We start from the raw sequence: 15280 nt of genomic DNA, 5'->3' as shown, positions 1-15280 counted from the left end.
TCCATATATTACAGTAATTTAAAGGATATATACTGGTACCATTACAGTTAACTGGTGCTATATAATCTGTTGGCTTAATTATAATCAATATCTTACTTCATTATATAAGACACTTAGTTTATCTCTTTCTGCTGTCAATAATTTAACATTGGACTGTATATCCTCCATATGTTTTTCAAATCTTTCTAGCATATGCTGAAGTTCATCTCTTTCTCTTGTGATCACATGAATTTCTGAGTTGTAATCACCCTGAAACATAATTCAAAAACAGAAGTTATCATTTGTTATAATTATCACCATTTGGTTGCCACAAGGATGCTGATGATGAGACTGACTGAAAGATGCTAACAGACAAAAAGAATACAACTTCCTTTAATGTAATTAAGGAACACAATTTTTAATCTATAAGGAGAGAAGGAGAGAGAGTGCTGGCAGTACTGGGGCAAATTTCCTGGCCTTCAAGTTCCCAGCAAGGGACCCAGTTGCCACTGATACTACTTGATCAGATTCCGTGAGATGTTTCAACTGTCATTCTCCCTGAGTTGTTTATACTGGTGGTAACTAAAGTATAATCCCCAGACCAGAAGCATGTAGCATCTGGGAACTTGTTAGGCATGCAAGTTTTGGGGCCCACCCCAGACCTACTCGATCAGAAACTTTGGGGACAGGGCCCAGTAACTGGTTTATCAAGCCCTCCAGGTGATTCTGATTCATACTGATTGTTGGGAACCCCTAGTTTATAACCCTCTCCAGGGGAGGAATTAAGAGGGTATGTGTATAGCTGCTCATCCAGTACAAGTAACTGTACAGCCTAGCACATTCCTCAGTGTCTTCTGTGACTGAATCTAAGATCAATTTCCCTAGCACACCAAACCCCAACTATCCCAGCTTCAAACCTATGTGAGGTCTATTTTTGCAATCAGATAAATATAAATATTTCTTTTTTTTAAGATTTATTTTATTATTTATTTATTTTTGGCTGCATCGGGTCTTAGTTGCAGCTCACGGGCCCTTTGTTGCGGCACGCGGGATTCTCTCCAGTTGTGGAGTGTGGGTTTTCTCTTCTGAAGTTGTGGTGTGCAGGCTCCAGGGAGCGTGGGCTCTGTAGTTTGTGGCACGCGGGCTCTCTAGTTGAGGCAGGTGAGCTCAGTAGTTGTGGCGCGCGCAGGCTTAGCTGCCCTGCGGCATGTGGGATCTTAGTTCCCCGATCAGGGATCGAACCCGCGTGGCCTGCATTGGAAGGCCAATTCTTTACCACTGGACCACCAGGAAAGTCCCAATATAAATATTTCTACCAGACGGTGTACATTAGGGATGTTCACTGAATAAGCAACTACTTTCAACATTTCTAAAACAAGATTTTGCCTATTATTCCAGTACAATTCAAAAAATCCACTATCTTCATAGCTATTGTAGAAAATAAATACAGTAAATGTAGACTTGGGATCTGTGGTATATTAATGTTCAAGTACTAAATGCAGAAGCTCCAGATAGTGATAATCTGATAATTTGGTACACTGGGAAGCATCCTAATCTATGTTATTCAATATCTACTGTGCACATACCATGACCAATGTAGACTTGGTAAATGGTAGATATCTGTGAAGTTCCCTTCACCTGCCACTTGGAAATAAGTTATCCTCTTGGTTAAACAAGCAAAATCAAGGCATAATGGATGAGATTAGCTATATGGACACCTTAAAGGACAAGATGTATTATAGGACAAAAGCAATTAGGGTGAGGACTTAATCAAGGTTTAAATAACAATAAAAGAAAATCTGTAACTTAACAGTATCTAAATAAAAATATCTTACAGAAAGGAGGTGGGCTGCCTATGTTTTAGAAAGGAGAGCTCAATGAATAAGGATTTGACAGTCTATTTTCATTACTGTCTAGGTCTCAGCTTAAACATCAGTTTCTCTAAGGAGTCCTTCAGGATTCTCCAACCTAATTCAGATCTCCCTCAATGTACTCTCATAGCATTCTGAATCTTTCCTGTATTCTTTCCTCATTAACACTTACTTTACATGAGATTATAAAGTTATTTACATGATTGGGTGTTTAATGTGTCTTTACCACTAAAATGTAAACTCTATCAGGGACACAGTAGGTATCTGGTCTTACCACATCTTCAGCACCTAGCATGGTACCCAGTAAAATGAATGAATTCTCTACTTTTCCAAATAGATCTTGTATGTAGGCATTTATATTTGTGTTAATAATTCCCTTTTACCACTCCATTGTTCCTAATACACACACACACACACACACACACACACACACACACAGGCACACACACAATGCTAAAGACTGTGAGGATAGGAAACAGGTCTTCTTTATCTCATATTCTGGGAGTCTCATTCATAGTACATTCTCAGTATATGTCTACTGAACTGAACCTAACTTTCTACCTAGACCTGATGTGCTTTGAACCAGCAAATAATAAGGAAATGAAACATTTACTAGGAACTAGGTGTTATGCTGAACCCTTCTACAAATTATCTCATGTAACCTTCACAAGAGGCTGTAGTTACTTTCCTCACTTTGCAAATGAGGAAACGTGAAGTTAGGTAACTTGCCTAAGGTCATAAAGCCAGTGTGCAGAGTTGAAACTTCTATCAGGTTTCCAAATCCAAAGCACTTTCTGCTACACTATACTCAAAACTCACATTTGGAACCCAGTCAGTACAACGTGAAAGAGGACAGTGCCGTCCCTACACAGACAACAGAGAAGCAATGGGTGTACTGTTGACAAAAATCATTGATATTAAAAATGTCAATATTTTACTGAGTTGCTGCAATCCCAAGAAACTCTGCCTAACAATTTGCCATAAAGCAGGGGTTGAAAACTCACAGCCTGTACCTAATTCAGCTTTAGAGAAGTCTTTGTTGTCTGCCAACAAGTGTTTCTAAGCATGTTTAAAATACCCAATTTTAGGTGGGAATTTACTCTAGTTCCCAGCACTCACAACTGTCTTACACTCCATCCATTTCACTCATGTACATCACCTATTATTCCCTACCATGCCTGAAATTTATTACTGGGACTTTAAAATGCTATCAATGTCCCAACTTTCTAAACTTTAGAAAGTGAATTCTTTATCTACGTCAGGTAACATTAGAATATTTCAAGAAGTAAATAAGTTGAAGGGGGAGAAAGTCTCTCCTAATTTCACCAGTACCTTACCAGTACATCTCAATTTGTCTTTCAATTATGAATTCACACCAAGCAAACAAATCAAATATTTAAAAGCGTTGAGGTACTTATCTACTCAGTTCTATTTAATAAATACTTGATTAAACTCATCAACCATCTTATAGAAGATTGTCTGACACAATGAAGGTGATCAATTCAGTGATTTTTCCCGATCCCTAGGTATATATGGAGCTTGAAAACAACTCAGTACACATAAATTAACTTACACTGCATTTTCCACCAATTCATTGTGCTTGTAACAGATAACACAGCATAGTGTTTAAACTAAACTTTGTAAGTCAAATTTAGCCACTAGCCAATGAGGTTAAGAAACAGTCTAATCAGAAAATGACTCAAAACCATTTGACAATGGACAGAGATCTTCAGGAAAAAGATGACATAGTTGGTTAATAGAGCCAAGTCTGAAATCAAATGTTCTGAGTTTTAATGATTTTACTCCTAACTTCCCCTAATTTTATCTAGTGTGTAGACAACATTAGGGTCACATAAGCCTCCAGGACTCCCATAGCTCCAAAGCTTAAAATAAAGAAAAATCCAAAGAACCCAAATGATATTTATAAAATGTTGAAAATAATTAAGACCTAAAATAGAGACACATGCTTTTAATCTCTTATAAATCATGGTTAACTTTAAGTAATATATGTCTTTAGACTACCGAGTTGCAAATGTGATTGTAGTGGACAAATGGGATGATCTGTCCAGCACTCACTGACATTTTGTACCTTCCCCTGTTGCATAGTTATCATGGAAGATGACTGGTCTGTACAATGTGGCCTGGCTTTCTGACTGGTCCAAGGCTGGGAATGGCATGAAGCCATATAAACAAAGCCACTTTGCTTCAAGAGACAAAATGCATCTGATACAGAAAGTAAAGGATAGAAAGAGAGGAAATATCCAATAGCATGAGTTCCTGATTCCAGTTTCTGGAAGCTCAGATGCCCCTGCACTCCTCCCATATATATAATGAGCTATTCAATCTTTCCTTAATTTCCAGGAGTCAGTATGCTTTGCTTTGTTCTTAAGTAGTTTTCCTAATTAATACAGTGTTCCTAAAGTACAGGTCATGGAAGAAAACAAAAATCAAAATTAAGAAAGACTTCTTAAAAGCAAGTAGAATAACGTTAGATTTAATACAATAATAAACCATAAAAGTTTGCTCATAAAGATACTTTCTTGCCTTATCTATTACTCTCATAAAGAGATATTACCTTTTCTAGTGTCTTAATTACTGAAATTTTTTCACATGTAGAATGACTTCGAGAGCAAGATCTTCGCTGTATTAAATGCTGGAGTCTTTCTAGCTCTTTCTTATAAAAGTCTCGTTCATCTTCTATACCTTTCAGAAACGTATCTAAACGAGAAGGTGACTTGTCTCGTCGTTTTATTCCATGTTCTAGCCTCATCCTCTCAACTTCCAAAGTAAGTTCTCTTTCTGCAAATTAAAGTATAAAATATTAAAACAATGTTGCATATAAAATGTATAATCAGCCAAATAAATTGTATCAATAACTTTTACAATGTAAGTTACTAAAAATCATTAGCTATTTCGTATATCACCTATAACTGCCAGATATCAAAGAGGTAAATGCTGAAAGGAAAAGAGAAAAAAAACAAAAGCAAAAATTAAAAGTTTAAATAAAATCCAATAAGTCAAAGTCCTCTGCTTTTGTCATATACAAGGATAGGTACTATTTAGTACTACACAGTGAAGCAGTAAATCATCACATGGTACATTCTGATGACCTGAAAATGCACTAAAAGAAAATTTACCTGTAAACAATTGATCATAATGTGGGCAATTTTAACATTAAGCTTGAATTTAATACAGTATATATACAAAGAGGTCAAAACAACTAGTCTTTCTTTAAATAAAACACAATTATTAACTTTTACCATAGAAATCACCTTTTCAGGAGTCATAAGTAGCCTAATACTGGCAATTTCATATAGTTCAATTTAACTGATATTCTTTACAACTCTAAAGCATGAAATGATTTTCAAGACATATTCTGATTCACTTCCCATCTTTTCTTTCATTCATTCCACAGATAATTATTGAGTATTTACTATATGCCCAGCATGAGCTAAGGATACAAATATGAAAAACATAGCCAAGGTCAAATAATTATTCTAGTTGTAGTAGGACAAGAGCTACAAAAGAACAGCATGCAATGCAGTCTGGAGGATGAATAGGGAAATGCATTCTGAGGAGTGACCAGAGAGGTAAGAAAGTATGAGAGTGGAAGGAACAGGCAAATGTGTTAAATGCTAAGTCAAATAAACTGATGAATGGAAAAGTGTCCACTGCATTTAGCATAATGGAGGTGAGTGGTGACCTTAATAAGAGCTGTTTTATTGGTGACATGAGGACAGAGCCAACTGGAGTGGACTGAGGTGATAAAGGGTAGTTGGTGATCAAGCAGAAAAGTACAGATGACTTTTTAAGGTGTTAAAGCTATGATGAGAAGGAAAGAGTGGCTGGATAGGAATGGGTACAATTTTTGCTTTTAGAATGGGAGAAGGGTAAGCATGTTTGAATACTAATGGGAAAAAACAGTACAAAGGCTAAAGTTAGGAAAGGAGATAATTAATATGAAAGCGTTTTAAAATTAGAGAGAATGGGATCTAGAGAACAGATGGAGGCAGTGGCCTTTCATAAGAGGTACAAGTAACAGGAGGGAAAATAAAGATGGACAGGTTCAAGATCTGGGGACAGGAAACCGACAGAATGCCTCCCTGACGGCTTCCATTTTCTTAGGGGAAACCAAAGGTTAAGATCATCCTCTTAGAATGGGTTTACTGAGAATGAAAAACACTTGAAAATGTTCCCTGCAGAGACTGGGCAACTAAGCAGTAAGAAGTATAGAGTAAGATTTCCACACATCACTGAGGGGTGGGTGCTGTGGTTTGGGACCATACAAGTTACAGTGCCGTTGATACTGTCGGGTGCACACGCAAGGACTGCTTAGCTGCTCGTGTGTGAGTACTTTGGTTGATCCATGGCTAGGTTTTGTGCAGGGGGATATATTCAAAACACAAAGGAACGAGGGAGTTTCAGGTATCTGAAAAATTACACTGAAATGGCAGGATAGAGCTAGCATGGAAGGAAGTAAATTGCAAAGTTTTATATGTAGGTCTAAGCACTTTAATAATATATTAACCCATTTAATCCTCACAACAACCTTCTGGATTAGGTGCCATCATTAACCACACAGATATGGAAACTGAAGCAATGCTAAGGAACATGCTCAAGTCATACAGCTGGTAAGTAGAGAAGGTTAGACAGATTATCCACATGAATGCTGAAGAGCCTAGGATATAGCTTCTTCTTAAAATAGCACACTGGCTTTCTTTCACTACATGGAGTTTGATGGCACCAGGCTTCCACACTTGCCATCCCCTCTGCCTGGAAAATTGCCCCAGATCTTCACATGGCTGGTGTCCTGTCACTAAGCCCTTGGATCAGTCGATCTCTAGCATACCCTCCCATTGTATTTGAAAATTCTTACCACCTAAAACTAACTTCTTCACTTATGTGCTACTAGTTTGTCTCCCTAACTAGATTAAAACCACCACAAGAGCAGGGGCCTTTGTGTATCTTGTTTACCATTATGTACCCTGGCACCAAAACCGGTTCATAAACACTTGTCCAATGAATGAATGAACAAATGAACGAATTCTTACAAGTTCCTTAAATCAACTCATTTAGGATGGGGTACCTGGCAGAAAGCCTATTTCAAGTGTGTGTGTGTGTGTGTGTACTTTAAGGTGATAAAACTGCATTTACTTAAAAAGATTCTATACTTCAATTTTCCACTATTTCAGAATGGTCTTCCGCATAGTCGTAATTAATTCTATTACTGCATGCCTCAAAGAAGGATATATGTACATTGAAAAATATTCAAACGGGGTTCCCTGTACCAACTAGTCAGAATGTAAAAGGCCCCTGTAAGGTCCCTGAGGCAGAGGTTTTCTACTGTATCTCAGTACCTACTCTGGTTTCTGATACACAGCAAGCACTCAACAAATATTTATTGAATGAATGAATGAAAGATCATCTACTACTAAAAATAATACATTAAGAAGACATCACAATCATTTTTTAAGTTATCAACATTTTATATTTTACCTGTAACTGCGAAACTTTCAATTTTTTTGTTAAGTCTTTGCTTTTCTTGTTCAAGCTGATGAACAACAGTTTCCAGGTCTGATTTTATAAGGAGTTCATCACTCAGCCTCTCCTTTTCTTTATGACATAAGTTTAATTCCTGAAAATTTTAACACTATAATTAAGATTTCTAGCAACTTTATAAATATAGCACTTAAAATAGATATTTGTAAGCACATTTATTTAAGAGTAAGTCACATACACACTTTTAGTCAGTCAAATATATATGGTTTCAATGAAAGTTAATTATCAATTATGGCTAAAAGCAACAATAAAACCCAAATTCAACAGTGCTCCTTTCTAAAGCAGTAGAACTATCGGATTTTATTTTCTTTTAATTTGTTAGCATACTGTCTTTTTAAAAAATGAATATGTACTTGTGCAATAAAAAATTTTAAAGTTTTTTATGTTTAAAGGAAAGCAGAAGTTAAGACAGTGCTCTAAGACTACCATAGGTATACATAAGTACAAAGGTTTCTCTCTCAGCCTCATCTGCACAATGAGGATAAGACCAGTACCTGGACACTGAGGATTCATCTATGAATGGATGACTCTGTGAATGTGAAGCACTCTGTACAGTGTCCGGCACATGGCAAGTACTTAATAAGTGTTAGCTAATGATATCATTAGTATTTACCTTAAAAAAACATAAACTGTAGTACCAATGGAAAAAATAAGAAGGTCAGAAAGTACAGCAACATCTTGCTGTCAGGCAACAATACTAAAATTTGGTCAGAGTTCTGAGATAAGCATTATGAATCACATATAACTGTATACAGTGTGCATAAAAACAGCACTGAACAAACAACAAAAATCCCTGTCCTCACAGAGCTTACACTGTAGTGAAAACATCAAAACATCTACTTTACATTTATTGACCTCACTGGAGAATTTAAAAATATCTACGAAACTCAAGAGTAGACAACATTTAGCAGGTTTAGCTAATTCAATTATTCAATATTGAGCTGAACTGAATACCTGCAGTTGAGTAAAACAGGAAGCCATTGTGATGCACTGTTTATAGTGAGCATATAAAAATCAACAAGTATTTGAACACCTACTATGTGCCAGCATATCACAAATGGCTTTGTTTTTTTAATTTGCCTTATGACTGCCACCAGAACATTACAGCTTGACTGTAAAAAGAGTATAAGTAATGAGAAAACTTGGAAATTAGTATTAGTTTTTTCATTATTAGTGGAAACTCATCCAATTTAACAGGCTATTAAAAAAATTTTTAACAATCTTTTGGATGACCACCTAGAAATTTCTACCTGTAAGAAAGACATTCTTTCTGCCAGTTCTAGACTCTAAGACTATATGCTATATCTAGGTTTATGCTGGGATGATTATTAGTTTTCTCATTTGAAGACCACCAGAACAAACAATATGACTAGTAAAATGGTTTGTAATGCCAAACAAAATTATTAAAAGACGATTGAGTGCTTTTAATAAAAGTCAACAAAATTTTACAAAGTAACTATCAATTTTTAGTTTAAATATTAGTAAACTGACAAGTCATGAAGTCATTTAAAGAATATAAAATTCCTAACAGGTTTTCCAAATTTGAGTGTAACTTGCTACCTATTATATATGATATTAAAGAATTATAAAAATATAAATGAAACTAAATATATACATACAATGGAATATTACTTAGCCATAAAAAGGAGTAACGATACATGCTATGACATGCTTGAACCTTGAAAACATTGTGCTAAGTGAAAGCCAAACACAAAAGGTCACATATTATATAATTCTATTTATACAGAATATCCAGAATAGGCAAATCTACAGAAACAGAAAGCAGACCAGTGGTCGCCAGAGGCTGAGCAGAGGAAAATGAGGGGTGACTGCTAATGGATATGAAGCTTTTTCCTGGAGTGAAAAAATGTTCTGGAATTAGATAGTAATGAAAAAAACCACTGCACCTCCTATCTTCCTCCTCACTCTTTTGCCCACGCCAGCCTTGCCAATGGCAAATTAAAGACTGACCAGACAGCCCCTCAGGGAGTGGATACAAAACTCTGGGAGCAGAGTAGCAATGAGACCCCCGAGAGATGAAGATCATTTTAATACCTTAAATTACTTTCCCACATTTTCTAAGAAACCAGTTCATTCATTTGAAACTCTGATGCCTTTGTCTTACTCTGCTTACACTTTAGATGGCTTTCTACTGTCCACTAGAATAAAATCCAAACATCCTGCCATGGTTTAGAACGTCTTCCATAATTTGGACAAACTATGGTTGCACTCCTTTGTGCCTATACCAAAACCGCTGAATTGTTCACTTAAAAGAGTGAATATCATGATAGGTTAATTGTATCTTAGTTAAAAAAAAGTAAAATAAAACATAAAAATTTTCTTGATGAAAATGCTGGCAATTCAATATAACAGCAGTCCCCAACCTTTTTGTCACCAGGGACTGGTTTCGTGGAAGACCATTTTTCCACGGATGGGGGTGGGGATGGCTCAGGCGGTAATGCATGTGATGGGGAGCAGCAGATGAAGCTCTGCTCATCCGCCGCTCACCTCCTGCTGTGCGGCCCGGTTCCTAACAGGCCACAGACCGGTACCAGTCCACGACCCGAGGGTTGGGGACCCCTGCAATATAACACCTACTTACCAGTTGAAGTTTTCCCATTGTTTCTTCAAGATTCCGCATTTCAGATAGCTTTTTTTTAATCTCTTTCTAGGAATAAAAAGCCTATTAGGTAAATACCTAAAAGTCAAGAATACTTATCACTAAGTCACAGTGCAAATGAGACCAAGCCATTTTTCAAGCAGTTCATGTTCCCTCTCACCAGTGAGACCTGAGGCATTAGCCAGCCCTAAGTCTCAGTTTCAATGAGGAGGAGGCAAAGTTTAGGTTTCTCTAATTTCTTGGTATCCTGAATGCTTACAGGGACCTATCTGTAACATATGAAACGAGAGGGCTACTTGAAAATCTTTTTCTATCTGTATACTTGTAGGACTTTTCTTGATCCTTGATTTTTAGGATTCATCTTGTGGCCCTGTCATTTCCTGACTTTCCTATCTTATTTGCTTTCTCACCACCTGCTACTACCAACCTGGATCCTCTACACTGCAACTGAGAGTGCTGAATGCCAAGATTAAAATATTATAACCTAGGGGCTTCCCTGGTGGTGCAGTGGTTGAGAGTCCGCCTGCTGATGCAGGGGACACGGGATCGTGCCCCGGTCCGGGAAGATCCCACGTGCCACGGAGCGGCTGGGCCCGTGAGCCATGGCCGCTGAGCCTGCGCGTCCGGAGCCTGTGCTCCGCAACGGGAGAGGCCACAACAGTGAGAGGCCCGCGTACCGCAAAAAAAAAAAAAAAATTATAACCTAATAGGAATCTTCTATTGAGCCAAGGTGTCATTCTTGATTACTGCCAATTGGACACGTGAAGGTGTTCAATATGTTGTATGCACAGCACAGAATATGCAAAAGGAAGTGGAAAAGGAGAGGAATGAGATATAGGAGTGTTGCAATGAAACTAAAGCCACAAAAGCAAAATTAAAACCGCAATAATTATGTTCTTCATTTTCAAGGCTGTCTTGACTATTCTGGGTCCCTTAAGATTCCACATGAATTTTAGGATTTTTTTTCCTATTTCCGTAAAAAATGCCATTGGGATTTGGAGAGGTATTACACTGAATCTGCACATTGTTTTGGGTAGTATGGACATTCGAGCAGTATACAGTCTTCCAATCCATGAACACAGGATATCTTTCCATTTATTTCTGTCTTAATTTCTTTCAGCAGTGTTTTACAGCTGTCAGGGTACAAGTCTTTTGCCTCCTTGATTAAGTTTATCCCTAAGTACTTTATTCTTTTTTGATGCTATTGTAAATGGGATTATTTTCTTAATTTCCTTTTTGTATTTTAATTACTAGCATATAGAAATGCACCAGGTTTTTATGCAATGATTTTGTATCCTGCAAGTTTGCTGAATTTATTAGTTCTGTTTTTGTTTTTCTTTTTAATGGAATCTTTAGTGTTTTCTACACATAAGATCATCTCATCTGGAAACATAATCTTACTTCTTTCTTTTAATTGGATGCCTTTTATTTCTTTTTCTTGCCTAACTCCTCTGGTTAGGACTGCCAGTACTATGTTGAATAGAAGTAGTAAGAATGGGCATCCTTCCCTTGCTCCTAACCTTAGAGGAAAAGTTTTCAGTCTTTTGTCACTGGGTATGATGTTAGCTGTGGGCTTTTCATAATATGGCCTTTATTATGTTGAGGTAGTTTCCTTCTATTCCCCTAATTAGTGGAGGTGACACTATAAAATTAACTCATATTATTCAACTGATGTAAAGTAGTGATCTTCAAACTAGGTTATACTCATTCCTGGGATAACATAAAGACTATCCAAGTATTATGTAAAACTATCATATATATATATATATATATATACACACACACACATACACAAATAATATATTATTTACAATATATATTTTATATATGTATATATAGTTTCAAGGAATCAATAACTGGATTCTTAAATTTGCACATACAGTCCTTCTTAAAAATTATCTACCTGAGAACCTGCTTGTGCTCTAGGTATCATGTGAGTTCTTCTTTCCCACTTCCCCTTCCAAAACTGCCTTTTCTCCACTTTTCAAAAGAAGGGCATGCATCTAATGTAATTCTATCTCTACTTATAAAAAACTTCCGAAGCACCAGACAAAAAGATAACCTGAAATGTTGGAGCTGGCCGAAGCCTTTGATTAAGACACTATTTTCTCCCATTATATCTTACTAAGAGATGTATTTCCAATAAAATTTTACTTTTTAATTTAATAAGTATTTATCAACATTTGTACTACAGTTGTCACTTTGATCCACTGATTACTAATAATTATAATGATAACACTATTTAGAGGAAAATACTAACACTCTGAACCTTACAGTCGCAGGACATTTTTTAAAATAAAAAATTTCAATTCATGTATTTTTTTTAACTGCAGAGACATTTGATATGAGTTATTATAAAAAGATATTCAAGCATAAAAATGTTAAAATAGGATAAAATTTTGTGAGGATTTCAAGAAGGGTCATTTGGATTATACTGGCTATATTTAAAAGAATGATATGACAGTTTTAAGAGATCAATACTTACAATTGATTAGAAATTACATCCTTTGCATCTATTTAAACCTGAAGATGAAAAATGTTAGCTATCAACTTAAAAATGTGCAAGGACATACACAGTTTTAAAAAATACCTTTAAAGGTTCATGAGCACAAAAATGACCTAGAGGACAAACTTCAGAAGCCTGCTCACAATGCAGAGATAAAAGGACAGAGATGAAAATCTTGTAGAAAAAGAGGATAGAGTCTGGAGAGCTGTCCTAGGAAGAGATGTGCTTCAGAAAGACAAACAACTAGAAAAAGGGCAAGAATTTAGGGGATGTAAACAACACCTTAGAAAAACGTGAATTACAAAACAAACCAAAAGGCCTGAATAGGACATCAAAAGGTCTCAAGCTCACCATACTCTAGGAGAATTAATGAGCACCTCCACAACCTAGACACACCTTTGCTTCCTCAAGTTCTTTGTCGGCAGTCTCGAGCACTTCTTCTTTATGTCTTTCCAACTGCTGTGCTAACTGGTCTATTTCAGTTAATTCCTGGCAGAGTTTTTCATTTTTGTTACTTAAATTAACAACTTCAGTAGTTACTGTTTCCTTGGTTTCCATAAGCTCTTGTATATGCTTTTCCAGGTCTTTATTAGCTTGCTGAAGAAAGTCAACCTAAATTGAATTTGTAATTCATAAGGTATATAAATTGGAAAATTATTAAAATACTGAACTTCCAAAATATTTCAAAATACTATATTTAAAAAAAACCCAAAAGTTAAAACCCCAGCTCTTTTACATTTGCAAACTTATACTGTTTCTATTTGCAAAACTGACAATGTGTGGTTTAGTAAAAATATATATCCACTGTCTTCAATTTTCAAGCATGGACGGAAAGGATAAGTAAGAAATTTGTGTGAACTTTTTCCCAATGCAGAGTTTTAAAAATATGACAAGATTATCACTACGATGATAATATTAGTCTAGAGTGCTGTCCAATATAGTAGCCACTAGCATCCACACATGGCTGCTGAGCACTTAAAATGTGGCTAGTCCAAACAGAGATGTGCTATAAATGTAAAATACAAACAGGATCCCAAAGACTTAGTACAAAAAAAAGTAAAACGCTGCAATGATATTTGACATTGATTACATGTTGAAATGGTAATATTTTGGATATATTTAGGTAGATACGTTATTAAAATATATCTCATCTGTTTTCTTTTTACTTTTTTAATCAGGCTACTAGGAAGTTTTAAATTACATATGTGGCTCATATCCTATTTCTATTGAACAGCACTGCTCGAGAGTTACTGCTGATATTTGGGGCTTACTCTATTCTGGTTGCAGTCTAGGTAGCAGTGACATTTAAATTTCTGAAGGTCATGGAAACAACCTAAATGTCCATCAGAAGAATGGATAAAGAAGTTGTGGTGTGTAAATATATATACACACACAACGGAATATTACCTAGCCATAAAAAAGAATGAAATAATGCTATTTACAGACACATGGATGGGCCTAGAGATTATCATACTAAATGAAGTAAGTCAGAAAGAGAAAGACAAATACCATATGATACCACTTATATGTGGAATAAAAAATAATAATACAAATGTACTTATTTACTAAACAGAAACAGACTCATAGACATAGAAAACAAACTTATGGTTACCAAAGGGGTAAGGGGATGGAGGATGGATAAATCAGGAGTTTGGAATTAGCAGATACAAACTACCATATATAAAACAAAGAACAAGGTCCTACTGTATAGCACAGGGCACTATATTCAATATTATGTAATAAAACATAATGGAAAAGAATATGAAAAAGAATAATATATAATATATATAACTGAATCACTTTGCTGTATACCAGAAACTAACACACACTGTAACTCAACTATACTTCAATTAAAAAACAAATAAATAAATTCCTAAAGGTCATTTGTCATGCTTCATAGAAGTCTCTTGTTCTTTCACTCTTAGGTCAAATGCATGACAAGGGAAACCACTACATAGGTAAGTGAAAACTATATGTTTAATTTTTATATTTATTTTAAAAAACCACCTTTTATATATTATAAAAGAAATACTGTCATAAAAATTTTGAAAATGGAGAAAATCATAAAGAAGACTATCCCATCACACAAAGATAAACATTGCTAGTGTACTTTGGTGTATTCTCTTCTAGTGTTTTCTCTTTCTGAATGCATACACACATTTTTTTGGTGTGTGTGTGTGTGTTCACCTAGTTTTTTTTTATTTTTTTATACAGCAGGTTCTTATTAGTCAGCAATTCTATACACACACACATTTTTTTTTAAAGCAAATTGAAGGTTACATTTTACCTATGGTTTATTCTCTTCTTTTAAATATTTATCATTATGGTGTATATATTCCTACCTCATTAAATATTCTTAAAAAACATGAGTTTTCAATAGCTGTACCCAATTTTGGATACTTTGACTCCATCAAATTTTTTCCACCGTAAATAATAGCCAAGAAAACAACGCTGTCACTTTCACAAACCCACAGACCATTATAAACACTTATGGTTTCATATGCTCAGTGAAATAATTATAAAACTCATTACCTGAATATTTAAATGAGCAATAAGCTTTTCGTTGGCTTTATTTTTAGTCTCCAGAGAAAGGATATCAGGGGAGCGACCCCCATCCAATGCAACCGACAGTCGTTCTATCTCTCGTTCTCTTAGTTCAATCTGAAGACATAAAGTCGTGCTATCATTTTAAGAACTCGGGTTTTCAACTGACATGATTAACACTGGACAAACATTTATTTGGAT

At 35.6% G+C, this 15280-nt stretch overlaps 1 protein-coding gene across 2 annotated transcripts in view; it reads right to left on the bottom strand.

The window, feature by feature from the left end:
- Positions 1–15280, bottom strand: part of CEP135 (centrosomal protein 135) — an 86048-nt gene that overhangs the window by 42197 nt on the left and 28571 nt on the right. For both annotated transcript variants that reach the window (XM_030880606.2, XM_060299386.1), the window contains exons 7-12: positions 15068–15196; positions 12932–13147; positions 10012–10077; positions 7347–7485; positions 4426–4649; positions 97–249 (exon numbers count right to left, since the gene is read on the bottom strand). In XM_030880606.2, coding sequence (XP_030736466.1) covers positions 97–249; positions 4426–4649; positions 7347–7485; positions 10012–10077; positions 12932–13147; positions 15068–15196 — 927 coding nt within the window. The remainder of the gene's footprint in view (positions 1–96; positions 250–4425; positions 4650–7346; positions 7486–10011; positions 10078–12931; positions 13148–15067; positions 15197–15280) is intronic.

This window comes from Globicephala melas, chromosome 5 (genome assembly GCF_963455315.2).
Source record: "Globicephala melas chromosome 5, mGloMel1.2, whole genome shotgun sequence".
Classification (NCBI taxonomy): domain Eukaryota; kingdom Metazoa; phylum Chordata; class Mammalia; order Artiodactyla; family Delphinidae; genus Globicephala; species Globicephala melas.
This window is presented reverse-complemented; position numbering and strand designations above follow the sequence as displayed.